Source organism: Mercenaria mercenaria, chromosome 8 (genome assembly GCF_021730395.1).
Source record: "Mercenaria mercenaria strain notata chromosome 8, MADL_Memer_1, whole genome shotgun sequence".
NCBI lineage: Eukaryota > Metazoa > Mollusca > Bivalvia > Venerida > Veneridae > Mercenaria > Mercenaria mercenaria.
In genome coordinates, this window is record NC_069368.1 from 28,662,309 (window position 1) to 28,677,397 (window position 15,089).

A 15,089-nucleotide genomic window follows, 5' to 3' on the forward strand; every position below is an offset into this window, starting at 1 on the left:
GAGCATGTAGAAGAACTGATAGGGATTTGATAGGATTTCTGAAGAACGTCTTTTTTGTTCAGAAATGTTCTAGGTAGGTTTAGCTGGCCGCTACGCCGTAACCGACCCGCCCCCCACCCCAACTTTGAGATCGCTCATTCGCTAATGTTAAAGCACAGCCATCAAAATATTCAAACTACTTTACATAAATTAGGAAACTTAACATTTGGAGAATTTACACTATAGACAAAGAAAATGATAATGACGATAGATTCATTGATATAATAGTTTCTTTATTTTCATCAGAATGAGCCAAACACTGATGTTTCGCCACTGATCTTCCTGTCCTACCAGTGGGGGAGACAACCACAGGTTAAAGCATTGTATGAACGATTGGTTTCCCTTGGTTACACCGTTTGGATGGACATCTTTCAGATGGGTGGGGGAGATTCTCTGTACGATAAAATAGATCGTGGAATGAGAGGATGTAAAGTTGTCGTGTCGTGTGTTACACCGAAGTACGCACTGTCAGCAAATTGTAGACGAGAAGTGAGCCTGGCTGATGCGTTGAAGAGACCGATTATACCTCTGTTACTAGAACAAATGACGTGGCCCCCAGACGGTCCAATGAGCATGATTTTCACTGAACTGCTTTACATCAATGTCTACCGCGACGCAGACATTCAGACAAAATGGAATGGACCAAAAGTCGAAGAATTGATCGGAAAATTGAAGATATATATACCAGATAAAATGGACGAAGGGCCTAAACAGCCAAAAGAGAACGGTACAGGTAAAAGTAATGAATCTGGAAAACCAGGATCTGACAGACCTAAAGCATTATCCGCGACTGCGAAAGCAAAAGAAAATGAAACAAGTAAACCAAAATCTGAAGCGAATTCAACTAGCAATCAGAGCAACAAAATAGCAGAAGACGTTAAAGGTCATCAGAGCAAAGAGAAAGAAGAAAGTAAGCAATCAGAAAAATCAGGATCAGGTAAACCAGATGCATTAACCGGCACTGAAAAAGCAAAAGAACAGGAGACAGCTAAACCGAAAGCTGAAAAATCTGCCACTCAGTCTGAAAATGTCGAAAGTACTAAAACTGACAATAAACAAAAGGAGGAACCTAAGGAAACGGAAACCAAGAAAACGTCAAAATCATGTGTTTTACTGTAGGATAACTATGGCAAAACCTGCTTTACCCATGATTTAAAGCTTAAGTCAAACCATTGATTTATCAGAAATAATAAAGTTTTCCCGTTTGTTTGTAATAGAAAAAGGCTACAAGGTAGGAATATATACTGTTATGTGATTTCTAACTGAAATAGACTTCAATTGTATATTAATTCAGTGCGTTCATGTACAACACGTGGACTTTGTATATATAGTCTTACGACTTTTAGCCGTAACAAATCAAAGAGCATAGCATTTTATGACGATAAAACCATCTGCCTGCGGTGAGATTCGAACTGGGGTCGCTCCAGGGATAGTCCAATGCTCTAACCTCTGAGCCAAAGAGTGGACTTTCTGACGCTGTTGTTAGAGATTGGCTTTAAATGGGCAGGCTAGCGTAAGCGACAGTAACAATAGAATAATAAAAATTTAATCCGCAGCAATCTTTCATTTTACGAATTAGGATATTTAACATGCACAATTTTGCATAAACAAAGAGCTATAAAAATAAATAGATTGGCAACTTGAAAGGCATATAGAGCAAATCTCGCCAACCTCCCGTGACAAAAAAACGAGATCTCGTTTACCGGAAGTGGCGCTTTCTCCACGCGCCATTTTGTATGCGAAAGCAATTATTCATCGGTAAAATAATTATCACCGTATGACCAGGCTTCTTTCGATGGCAAAAAAATGTGTACTTCGTGTCTTAAGACCATTTCAAATTAAACTAATTTTGTTTTAGAAGCTAACATGTATTTTAAATGTAGTTTTAAAGGTACAAATTGTAACTCCATGCTCGCCGATGTTTGTTTTTAGTAAGATAACGCCGAATCACGCTCTGACACGAGCTCACGCGAGATTACAGCCAGTTGCCATTCTGTGTATTTTATACTTCTTTGGCATAAATGACTTATAAATGGAGAGAAAATCAGTTAAAAAGGAATATTTTTGAAATTATATAAAACATTAAATAATGTTAGCACTAATAAGTTGACATGTTTTACTTACCTTTTTTTAATTTATATTCTAATTTTTATTGATAACATTCCAAAAAAGGATTATAGCTTATTGTTGAAACAATTTTTTGATTGTAACTACTAGTTCCTGTGGTTAGTGGTTCTAAGTATATATATTTTTACTGTGATAAATTATTCTTCCTATGTCATACAATACTATATCTTAAGGACCACAACGGAAATAAGAGTTTATTTTAACTCTTTTTTGTGTTATCCTTAACATATAATGTTGATTGACATGGCTACATTAATTCATACATGTTTGTTTATTGTTTGATTATATGTTTTAATTATAAGTCGCCATGTAAATTGTACATTTTATGTTGAAATAAATCTATCTAAGTAGAAATACTTATAATCTTTTTTTTCCATAAATCTTAACATGTTTTCTTTACAATTTCGCTGAGATCTTATGCATGTACTTAATAGAATATATAGTTAAAGAGTGTGCTTCGTAGCTTTTGGTGATATTCCTAGTATATGATTTAATCATTTGTTGATTTTGCGCTAGTGTTTGTCTTATCATAAATATTAGATTATCAGCCTAACGTCTTGCATTGCTTTTGGATAGTGCTAAATAGGCTAGCTATTGAAAGAATTCTTAACATACTGTGCAATCCTCTATACGGCAAAAACTGTCAAAGGGTCATAACTGCATTAAAATATTTACAGAAAAACATTCCTTCCTTTAAGGTAATCCTCACATCAAGCTTGTTCATCTGTAAAAATTTGAAGCAAATCAGGCTAATAGTCTAGGAGGAGTTGGGCACACATTTTTTTCTCTAGATTCTATATAGCAAAATCTATCAAGGTAAAAATAATCACAGAAAAAATCCTTCCTTTACGGTCAACTACACATCAAGCTTGTTGATTTGTGAAATTCTGAAGCAAATCAGGCTAAATAGTGTGGGAGGAGTTGGACACAAGATTTCGGACGGACGTTCGTACGTACGGACAGCAGCAACGCTACATGCCCCTCACATAAATGTGTGGGGGCATACAAAAATGAGATTGAAAACGAAAACGGTCTTGGTCAAATGGAAAGAAACACTCCAAAAGAGTGTCATGCGGATAAAATGTTGGTCGGTTTTCCGAAACTAGATCCATATACTATTTTATTTCTAATTTGTGCGACAGGTAATATTATATGATTTGTTGTATTTTGATGATTAAGAAACATTTTACAAATTTGACCATCCCGGTTTTATCCCGGTGGATACACTTGTAGCGATCGATTTAGATCACGATGTGTCATTTAATACTGTACTGTGCCAAATACATTTCCTGTATTTATAGCTGTTTTTATGTGATATACTTTTTTGTTCAGTTGAAAATTATTAACATAGCTCAGCGAAACAATAAATCTTATCAAAGTGGAATTTAGTGTTACTTGTTTGTATGAATCTATTTCATTTGTTCATTATTATTATGATGATAGTGACACGCACATATTGATTAAAGCTAATTGATTTTTTGGCTAAGACCTCCGTCTTTTTTGCCATTGCTATCAAATCCTCGACCCGTACAAAGGTATCGAAAATAAAGGAAGAAACCAAACGAAAATCGTTTTTTTTAACTATCTTAGTGTCAAATGTATTTATGCATTATAATAATAATAATAATAATAATATCTTTATTTTACGAAGGTAAACTCATTATGCAATCACATAAGCAGATACAAATGAAATCACATATTTACAATGAGGCCTTCAACAAAGTACAAAGTATTAAAGAAAAAGCATATTAAAACAATACAATATAAAAAAAAGAAGGTAAAAACACATTTGATCTGAGCACCTGTAGCATTATTATTATGCAGTGCAGACTTCATCAAATAAAAGTTTTTTGTAATTGTATTTGAAAGAGTTCACATTCGCTGCATTTCGGATAATAACTGGTATAGAATTCCACACTTTAATCTAAACTGAGTCTGAAATGAGTATTAAACCTTGGGAATTAGATCTTAGGTTGTATGATTTGTTGTCGGAAACAGTAATCAACTGAGTAATATATTCCGGGGTTGAACCATGAAGAACTTTAAACGTCATTACAGCTATATGTAATTTATGTCTGTTTTCAACAGAAAGCCATTTCAGTTCTTTAAACATAGCAACAGAAGAAGATAATAAAGGTTTTGCTAATATCCATCTAGCAATACTTTTCTGAAACACCGATACTCTTGAAAAGTATGTTTTGGGAGCATTACACCAAATTATCGCATCGTAGTCAATAATCGGAATGATGTAGGCATTATAAAACATTTGTTTCATTTCTAGTGTAAGAAATTTTGAGATCTTCCGTAGAAGTGTAAATTTGTTAGATAATTTTTTGCAGACATTTTCTATGTGAACATCCCACTTTAAATGCTGATCGATATGTATACCTAAAACTTTTTGATTTGTGACAAAATTTATACGACAGTTATTCACTGTTAGATTCAGAGAGGCAGAATGTCTTATTTTATACTGGGAACCTATCAGCATCGAAGTAGTTTTTACAGGATTAAGTACCATATTGTTTGCAGCGCACCATTTATCTATAATATGTAAGTCAGACTGTAAATTTGTCTCAATAAGAGAAACTGACCGATCAGCCACATATAAAGTGGAATCATCAGCATACATGTCAAGGTTAGAATTTTTCAAATGTAAAGGCAAATCGTTAACGTATAAGAGAAACAATAAAGGGCCTAAAATTGAACCTTGAGGCACTCCTGTTTTTATGAATGATTCATTAGAAACACTAGTATTTAATTTAACAGACTGCGTTCAATTTGAAAGATAAGATCGAAACCAGCCAACAGAGGAGGGAGAAAAATGGAACAATTTCAATTTTTGAAGCAAAATTTCGTGATCAACCAAATCAAATGCTTTACGGAAGTCGAGAAAAAGACTGCCGACTACATTACCCGAATCTATTTCTTTCAACCATTTATTTACAAGGTGAATTAAGGCAGTTTGACACGAGTGTTTTTTTGTCATGATGTAACCGTTAGTTTCAATTAAAACAAATTAAGGACTGTAAATTTTTGTATTTGTATTTTAGCAAATTAATAGATCTATGAGTCTATTGTTCAATGTATCAATATCTACATTTTTACCGTCTCCTGGGTTTTTTTTTATTACAGCTGCATTTGAAAAGCTTTGCCTGGTTTTGCGTAGTAATTCTGATAATCAGTAGAAACTGAAATTATTAGAAATGTGTATAACTCAACGGGTGTCTTTATGACGTAAACGTTTTGGAACCGTTTCTGATTTCTCTTTGGAAGTAGCATACAGTTGTTCAATGTTCTCTCTACCTTTTCAAAACAACTACTCTGTTGCTTCATCTGGAAAAGAACAACAATTAAGATCATGCTGTTATCTAAGTAGCAACTTACACTGTTTTGTTTCGGAGGTTGAGGTTATAAACTTCTTTTATTATAAGTATCTGGAAGTATTTGAAGATTTAACATTTAATACGAGTAATTTATACTATTAATAGACGATACAATAAACTCCCTATATCATAAATACATAATCTGTACTGAAATTTAAGGTTTTAAAACCGAAACGTTTTCTTAAGACATTGTATTTTATTGGAGATATTTTCATTTCATACATAAACTGGTATATTTACATGTTGAATTTCATTCTTTACATCAAGAAGGACCTCGAGCGAAACACAAAATCTAGTCGTTGAAAAATGTCATTGAAGATCCTAAATCTGAAATTCAACACGCGAATATTCCAGTGTAACAAACAGTTTGATAAACGTTTCGGACAATTTTATCAGACACTTTTCTACACGGTCACGTCTCCCAATAATAGCTCTTAAAATATTTGATGCAAAAGCATTTAAAACATATAACACGTAATGGAGAAGTTCCTTTATTTTATTTGGAAGGAATTGTTTTTGAAACATTTATATTTCAAACAACTATACTAAATCCCAAGGAAAAGGGCTACTAAGAACAAGAGAGTATGTTAAACAAATATCCACATTTTAGTGACTACATACCAAATAACTTGTTTTCGCATTTCTTTAAAAAAAAACATTATTCCGAGTATTTATATTTTCCCTTAACAGCTTACACCGGATAATCGGCTATCCTAACGCCCGAAAGACAAATAACCCCGCTGTAAATGGGTAGGTAGTATTTTTCATTTATTTCTATTGTTATGAAGCCTATCCCTGCAATTCAACTGGACATTTTGTTAAGGCTTACACAACAACTTCTGGTCTGAAAACGATCGTTATATGTTCAAAGATTCCTACAGTTGCACACTGGTTAACCGGGTATCCTGACGCATGGTGGAAAAATAACACCGCTGGAAAAAGAACTCCACTGTAAATGGGTAGGTAGAATATTTTTTGATTAATGTCCGGGATTTTGAACTCACAAGTAATCATCATAACAACTTTCTTGTGTGCAGATCTGAGTGTTGAAATCTCTTCATAGGTGCTGGACAAGTATTCATCATCCACATGACCAGGTGGCTGTAATTTGCACCAATGACCATCTGCTTTTCTAAGAAGCTTGAGGGTTCCGGAGATAAATTCAAAATTACTGCTTGAGGTAACATTAGAGAATTCAAAATTGTTCTTCACCGCTACTAGTACACCACCATGTGCGTCCAATTTACGGCCCTTCCTATAAACATTGTAACCCAACGTGGGGCTTATGTTTACGCCATGTCTAAGTGAGTGACTTGGTGTGGAGCATGTCTTCTCAGTGTCAGTGTTTTGTATTACAAAAGCGTAGTTAAAACTATGTCACTGAAGTCTTGGCTAGATGATCGAAATCTTTGGTGGTCAACCAAAAACTTAACTTTTGGGTCCACTGGTAACATGCATTGCAGGTAATGGCACGTTGACCGAAGTCCTCAACCTTACAGTCACAAATTTCACCTGGAGGCAGTCCAGAGTGTGAGTCTAATACAGCAATAAGGAGGAGGGCAAGTCGATGTGTTGCACATGTAACTCGAGTGATGTAATATGGCAAATCATACAGAATCATACAGACTTGTAGAAATAACAAAGGGGAGTGTCGACTGTAAAGTTGCTATTAAAGGGATTGTCTGTTAAGCCATCCTTGACCTCTGAAGGCAGGCAATAATTAAGTGACAACAGCAGATGATGGTAAACATCATTGTTAACATCCAGTAGTAGTAGTTGTTGTTGTTGTAGGTCACTCAGGTACAGACAAGTGTTTTCAAGATTTTTGTATGGTGTACATAAATGAAAATAACACAGCTGCATCTAAGCGCCAGGTGGCCAGCTATATTGCCTTAATTACAAATACTTAAAGCTATTTTTACCCCACTGTTACAGAATATTTCGTGTTTGAAACTTGACCAACCTTATTTTTGAAACATGGTGAAGGTTTTGTTTGAAAAGATGCCATTGGAGAGGCAAGAAACGCTTCGGTTTAGATGGTGATTATTTTTACATCAAAGCAGACATAAAGAAGAATGTCTGCTGTGCACAAATGTCGATGGATATTAGATTTGAAAGTAAAAATCTCGAAATGTAGAAATGTAGACCGATATCACTCTCAACGCCGATTCTTACATGATGGGAAAATGAACCACGTGTAATACCGATCCAAGCGAATTGGTACCTGAAAATTGTTCTTATTCCATTGAAAGATACAGGTTTTAAAGGGTACAGGCTCGTTTAGATGTGTACATGCGGTATCAGTAAATGTTGTACTGCAACAGCTGCTTGGATAGGTGTATGCGGTACCAGTAAATGTTGTACTGCAACAGCTGCTTAGATGTGTGTATGCGGTATCAGTAAATGTTGTACTTCAACAGCTGTTAGATGTATTATGTGGTATCAGTAAATATTGTACTGTAACAGCTGCTTAGATGTGTGTATGCGGTACCAGTAAATGTTGTACTGCAACAGCTGCTTAGATGTGTATGTGGTACCAGTAAATGTTGTACTGCAATAGCTGCTTAGATATGTGTATGTGGTACCAGTAAATGCTGTACTGCAACAACTGCTTAGATGTGTGTATGTGGTACCAGTAAATGCTGTACTGCAACAACTGCTTAGATGTATGTATATGGTATCAGTAAATGTTGTACTTCAACAGCTGCTTAAATGTGTGTATGTGGTACCAGTAAATGTTGTTCTTCAACAGCTGCTTTGATGTGTGTATGTGGTATCAGTAAATGTTGTACTGCAACAGCTGCTTAGATGTGTATATATGGTATCAGTAAATGCTGTACTTCAATGTACTTCAACAGCTGCTTAGATGTGTATATATGGTGTCAGTAAATGTTGTACTTCAACAGCTGCTTAGATGTGTGTATGTGGCATCAGTAAATGTTGTACTTCAACAGCTGCTTAGATGTGTGTATGCGGTATCAGTAAATGTTGTACTGCAACAGCTGCTTAGATGTGTGTATGCGGTATCAGTAAATGTTGTACTGCAACAACTGCTTAGATGTGAGTATATGGTACCAGTTTATGCTGTACTGCAATAGTTGCTGAGATGCGCTTATAAGGTATCAGTAGATGCTGTATTTCAACAGCTTCTGATCTTAATTTTAAATCTTGAATTTATATTGCAGAAGATGTTGTGGAAGATGAAGAATTTGAATACCCTTCACCTCCCCCGATATTTCTCAGCTATCAGTGGGGAGTTCAAAATGAGGTGAAACTCTTGAAGCAACATTTAAATATGGCGGGGTATGAATGTTGGATGGATATTGGTCAGATGGGCGGTGGTGACAAACTATTCAACAAAATTGACAGTGGTATCAGAGCTGCTAAAGTTATCATTTGTTGCACGACGGAGAAATATGCACAGTCACCAAACTGCAACAGGGAGGTAGAACTTTCATTTGATACCATCCGAGAATACTTTTGACATTTGGCCTTTGCCTCCATTTTCAGACATTGTTTGTTAACCTAGTAGACCCGCAATCAACAAATTATGTATTTTCCGTTTGTGATTTCGGCATTCTCCGGTTTTTACCGGAAACAATATGTACGTCCAAAGAATGTCCCATTGACTGAAATGAAAACGTTATCATGTTATTACGGGTCCTCTACATTAACTATAAAGAAGGAACAAATTAGTATCTATCATTAGAAAACTACAATACTGTTACAAACTGACAATTATCCAAATACCAACAGACTTTATAAATCCTTATAATTATACAAACTTAACTACAAAAGAGAAATTTTTCAACTATTGGGGGTATTTATTGCTTAATTTTTAAAATAAATCGCAGTAAGTAGTGTCATAGTAGTAAAGTGTTTAATGTATATACAGGTAAACCTATCAGTAAACCTAGGAAAGCCAATTATACCATTACTGATGGAAAAGATGGCTTGGCCACCAAAAGGATCTATGGGACCGATCTTCAGCGAATATTTATTTATCCGGTTCTTTCAGAGGTAAACAAGCGTCACTTTTCATTAGAATGTTAGACATGTCTAATTGCTATTTTTGTTATTACAATATTTTTTTTTTGATGAAATAAACACATCAAACATAGGTAACTTTATCAACAGGCAACATTGCTGTATAGATGTTACTTTAAATCTAAACGTGGGAACAGTTTAGGTTAGATAGTCATTTTCATTGTGTTTTTAAAACAGCGGTGTTAAGTTTCTTTTTAAGTCTAAATTTTAGTTGGTTCTTGTTGAAATATATATAAAAACATGTCGGTCGAACATGATACTAGTATATTTGCTGTTAATACATAGTTTATTTTTTCCCCAAACATATGACATTTGTGGCATACGGTTGCTTCTCTTACAGGAATGGTGAGGAAACAGATGACCAGAGGTACTGGCCGATTGCTAAATTCCAGGAACTGTTGATGCAAATGAACTTTTATGCAGTTCCTGATCCGAAACTGATCAAACCAGGTCTGAATTTGTTGAAAGCTCATTTTATTAACATTAAATATGATATATTAACAACGTTAAAATACGATTCATTGAATAATTGGTGGTGTTGTTGTTGTATTTAGTTAATGCAACTAAAAAAATGTATTACAAATTCAACTCTGTCTTTATAAGAGAAATGTGTGTTTTTGATGTTGCAAGCACTTTAAAAATTATATTTCATACTTACAAACAATTCGAACATTTAAGTCTTTAATCACTAAATGTTAAACAATTTTGTGTACTTAATCTGTCATAGGATGTTTTGTTCATTTTAAATTGAACGATTTGTTGTTGATTTCAAATTGAAATATGAATATCTTAATAAGATATAACTTTATTATTATTATTATTATTATTTATCAAATTGAGGAATGCAGCTTTCTTTCAAAAAAAAAAAACAAAGAGAAATATCAAACAGGGAATGCCACGCACCAAAAGCGCAGCCTCCTCAATAGGCTGCACTATTATATCAACTGAATTAAATTACTTTAATCATATTCATAAGTAATTCAAGTAATAGGTCAATTAAAACAGCTATTTCCATGGTTTAAATAATAAATAATAAACACGAAACCTGTGATATTACTTTCTAAGATTTGGTTAAAAACATTTAGTTAAATTACTCAGGTTTGACTATTTGAAACACCCTTCAAAAGTACATACAAAATGCTATTTCCGTGAAAACCTTACCTTACGCCTACAATGGCGCACATTTTCTGGTAGCTAGCAGCTCTTGAGATAAATTCTTTTCTTAGTGATAAATTGTTTATTTTCGTAATATATTTTTTTGTGAATGTATGCAATTGTTTAACACCTCACGGAAGACTGGCTTCTTCAAATGTGTTCCCTCGTTAAACCGTGTTTATTATTATTACTTTTATTATCATTTCTTCTAAGTCTCTATCGTAATGGGTTTTTATTCATTTCAGTATATTCGAATTGGTGGAATCCAATTGTAGAAGATATCAAAATTGACAAAAACAAAAATGCCAGCGGTACTAAGAACACAACGGGCAACAAAGCAGACACGGTAATAAACGTTACCGATGTAAATTGTTGTTTTAACGGAAGTCCTTTTGCAGTCAAGTTTACTGATAAGTATAATTAATGAATAAACAAGAGGAAATTTAAACATAGGCGTAGAGAATGGAGGGCCAGGGTGGGGGTTAGGGTTAGGGTTTGCTGGTGGGGTGCAACCATATGCTACTTATTTTTCTTAGAAACAACAGTAGGTAAAGAAAAACTGTTCAGTTTTAGAGAGCATGTAGAAGAACTGATAGGGATTTGATATGATTTCTGAAGAACGTCTTTTGTTGTTCAGAAATGTTCTAGGTAGGTTTAGCTGGCCGCTCCGCCGTAACCGCCCCCACTCCCCACAACTTTGAGATCGCTCATTCGCTAATGTAAAAGCACATCCATCAAAATATTCAAAATACTTTACATAAATTAGGAAACTTAACATTTGTAGAATTTACACCACAGACAAAGAAAATGATAATGGCGATAGATTCATTGATATAATATTTTCTTTATTTTCATCAGAATGAGCCAAGCACTGATGTTTCGCCACTGATCTTCCTGTCCTACCAGTGGGGGAGACAACCACAGGTTAAAGCATTGTATGAACGATTGGTTTCCCTTGGTTACACCGTTTGGATGGACATCTTTCAGATGGGTGGGGGAGATTCTCTGTACGATAAAATAGATCGTGGAATGAGAGGATGTAAAGTTGTTGTGTCGTGTGTTACACCGAAGTACGCCCTGTCAGCAAATTGTAGACGAGAAGTGAGCCTGGCTGATGCGTTGAAGAGACCAATTATACCTCTGTTACTAGAACAAATGACTTGGCCCCCAGACGGTCCAATGAGCATGATTTTCACGGAACTGCTTTACATCAATGTCTACCGCGACGCAGACATTCAGACGAAATGGAATGGACCAAAAGTCGAAGAATTGATCGGAAAATTGAAGATATATATACAAGATAAAATGGACGAAGGGCTTAAACAACCAAAAGAGAACGGTACAGGTAAAAGCAATGAATCTGGAAAACCAGGATCTGACAAACCTAAAGCATTATCCGCGACTGCGAAAGCAAAGGAAAATGAAACAAGTAAACCAAAATCTGAAGCGAATTCAACTAGCAATCAGAGCAACAAAATAGCAGAAGACGTTAAAGGTCATCAGAGCAAAGAAAAAGAAGAAAGTAAGCAATCAGAAAAATCAGGATCAGGTAAACCAGAAGCATTAACCAGCACTGAAAAAGCAAAAGAACAGGAGACAGCTAAACCGAAAGCTGAAAAATCTGCCACGCAGTCTGAAAATGTCGAAAGTACTAAAACTGACAATAAACAAAAGGAGGAACCTAAGGAAACGGAAACCAAGAAAACGTCAAAATCATGCGTTTTACTGTAGGAGAATTATAGTAAAACCTGCTTTATCCATGATTTAAAGCCTAAGTCAAACCATTGATTGATCAGAAATAATAAACTTTTCCCGTTTGTTTGTAATAGAAAAAGGCTACAAGGTAGGAATATGTACTTTTATGTGATTTCTAACTGAAATAGACTTCAATTGTATATTAATTCAGTGCATTCATGTACAATACCTGGACTTTGTATATATAGTCTTACGACTTTTAGCCGTAACAAATCAAAGAGCATAGCATTTTATGACGATAAAACCATCTGCCTGCGATGAGATCCGAACCCGGGTCGCTCCGGGACTAGTCAAATGCTCTAACCTCTGAGCGAAAGAGTGGACTCCCTGACGCTGTTGTTAGAGATTGGCTTTTAATGTGCAGGCTAGCGTAAGCGACAGTAACAGCAGAATAATAAAAATTTGATCCGCAGCTCTCTTTCATTTTATGAATTAGGATATTTAACATGCACTATTTTGCATAAATGACTTATAAATGGAGAGAAAAGCAGTTAAAAAAGGAATATTTTTGAAATTATATAAAACATTAAATAATGTTTGCACTAATAAGTTGACATGTTACCTTTTTTTAATTTATATTCTAATTTTTATTGATAACATTCCAAAAAGGATTATTATAGCTTATTGTTGATTTTTTTTATTGTAAGTACTAGTTCCTGTGGTTAGTGGTTCTAAGTAGAAATACTTATATTTTTTCCCCATAAATGTTAACATGCTTTCTTTACAATTTCGCTGAGATCTTATGCATGTACTTAATAGAAAATATAGTTACAGCTGAAGAGTGTGTTTCGTAGCTTTTAGTGATATTCCTAGTATATGATTTAATCATTTGTTGATTTTGCGCTAGTGTTTAACTTTGTCTTATCATAAGTATTAAATTATCAGCCTAACGTCTTGCATTGCTTTTGGATAGTGCTAAATAGGCTAGCTATTGAAAGAATTCTTAACATACTGTGCAATCCTCTATACGGCAAAAACTATCAAAGGGTCATAATTGCATTAAAATATTTACAGAAAACATTCCTTCCTTTATGGTAATCTACACCTCAAGCTTGTTCATCTGTAAAACTTCGAAGCAAATCAGGCTAATAGTCTAGGAGGAGTTGGGCACACATTTTTTTCTCTAGATTCTATATAGCAAAAACTATCAAGGTAAAAATAATCACAGAAAAAGTCCTTCCTTTACGGTGAACTACACATCAAGCTTGTTGATTTGTGAAATTCTGAAGCAAATCAGGCTAAATAGTGTGGGAGGAGTTGGACACAAGATTTCGGACGGACGTACGTACGGACAGCAGCAACGCTACATGCCCCTCACATAAATGTGTGGGGGCATACAAAAATGAGATTGAAAACGAAAACGGTCTTGGTCAGATGGAAAGAAACACTCCAAAAGAGTGTCATGCGGATAAAATGTTGGTCGGTTTTCCGAAACTAGATCCATATACTAGTTTATTTCTAATTTGTGCGACAAGTAAGATTATATCATTTATTGTATTTTTATGATTAAGAAACATTTTACAAATCTGACTTTTTCCCGGTTTTATCCCGGTGGATACACTTGTAGCGATCGATTAAGATCACGATGTGTCATTTAATGCTGTACTGTGCCAAATACATTTCCTGTATTTATAGCTGTTTTTTATGTGATATACTTTTTTGATCAGTTGAAAATTATTAACATAGCTCAGCGAAACAATAAATCTTATCAAAGTGGAATTTAGTGTTACTTGTTTGTATGAATCTATTTCATTTGTTCATTATTATTATGATGATAGTGACATGCACATATTGATTAAAGCTAATTGCATTTTTAGCTAAGACCTCCGTCTTTGTTGCCATTGCTATCAAATCCTCAACCCGTACAAAGGTATCGAAAATACAGGAAGAACCCAAACGAAAATCGTTTGTTTTAACTATCTTAGTGTCAAATGTATGTACGCATTGCATGATGTAACCGTTTAGTTTGAATTAAAACAAATTAAGGGACTATAAATTTTTGTATTTGTATTTTAGCAAATTAATAGATCTATGATACTATTGTTCAATGTATCAATATCTACATTTTTACCGTCTCCTGGTTTTTTTATTACAGCTGCATTTGAAAAGCTTTGCCTGGTTTGCGTAAAAATTCTGATAATCAGTAGAAACTGAAATTGTTAGAAATATGTATAACTCAACGGGTGTCTTTATGACGTAATCGTTTTGGAACCGTTTCTGGTTTCTCTTTGGAAGTAGCATACAGTTGTTCAATGTTTTCTCTACCTTTTCAAAACAACTACTCTGTTGCTACATCTGGAAAAGAACAACAATTAAGATCATGCTGTTATTTAAGTAGCAACTTATACTGTTTTGTTTCGGAGGTTGAGGTTATAAACTTCTTTTATTATAAGTAACTGGAAGTATTTGAAGATTTAACATTTAATACGAGTAATTTATACTATTATTAGACGATACAATAAACTCCCTATATTATAAATACAAAATCTGTACTGAAATTCAAGATTTTATAACCGGAACGTTAACTTAAGACATTATATTTTATTGGAGAGGTTTTCATTTCATACATGAACTGGTATAATT

The 15,089-nt window shown here is 34.4% G+C and overlaps 2 protein-coding genes across 2 annotated transcripts in view; both read left to right on the top strand.

Annotated features, from left to right (window-relative positions):
• The window catches only part of LOC123566665 (uncharacterized), a 28,454-nt gene extending 24,910 nt beyond the window's left edge, over positions 1-3,544 (top strand). The window contains exon 18 of the mRNA XM_053549632.1: positions 286-3,544. Within this exon, the coding sequence (XP_053405607.1) occupies positions 286-1,158 (873 nt within the window). The 3' untranslated portion in view covers positions 1,159-3,544. The remainder of the gene's footprint in view (positions 1-285) is intronic.
• A 4,289-nt stretch (positions 3,545-7,833) lies between these two features.
• On the top strand, positions 7,834-14,372 carry LOC123562416 (uncharacterized). The gene is made up of 6 exons (XM_053549093.1): positions 7,834-7,900; positions 8,735-8,994; positions 9,445-9,569; positions 9,937-10,046; positions 10,997-11,097; positions 11,610-14,372. The coding sequence occupies exons 1-6, from the start codon at positions 7,834-7,836 to the stop codon at positions 12,480-12,482; spliced, it is 1,536 nt and encodes a 511-aa protein (XP_053405068.1). The 3' UTR covers positions 12,483-14,372.
• The last annotated feature ends 717 nt before the right edge of the window (positions 14,373-15,089 follow it).

Coding starts and splice junctions, on each gene's coding strand:
- LOC123562416 (XM_053549093.1), top strand. CDS start 7,834: ATGTGTACATGCGGTATCAGTAAATGTTGTACTGCAACAGCTGCTTGG. Junction 8,995..9,444: donor CACCAAACTGCAACAGGGAG/GTAGAACTTTCA, acceptor ATGTATATACAG/GTAAACCTATCAGTAAACCT. Junction 11,098..11,609: donor CGGGCAACAAAGCAGACACG/GTAATAAACGTT, acceptor TATTTTCATCAG/AATGAGCCAAGCACTGATGT.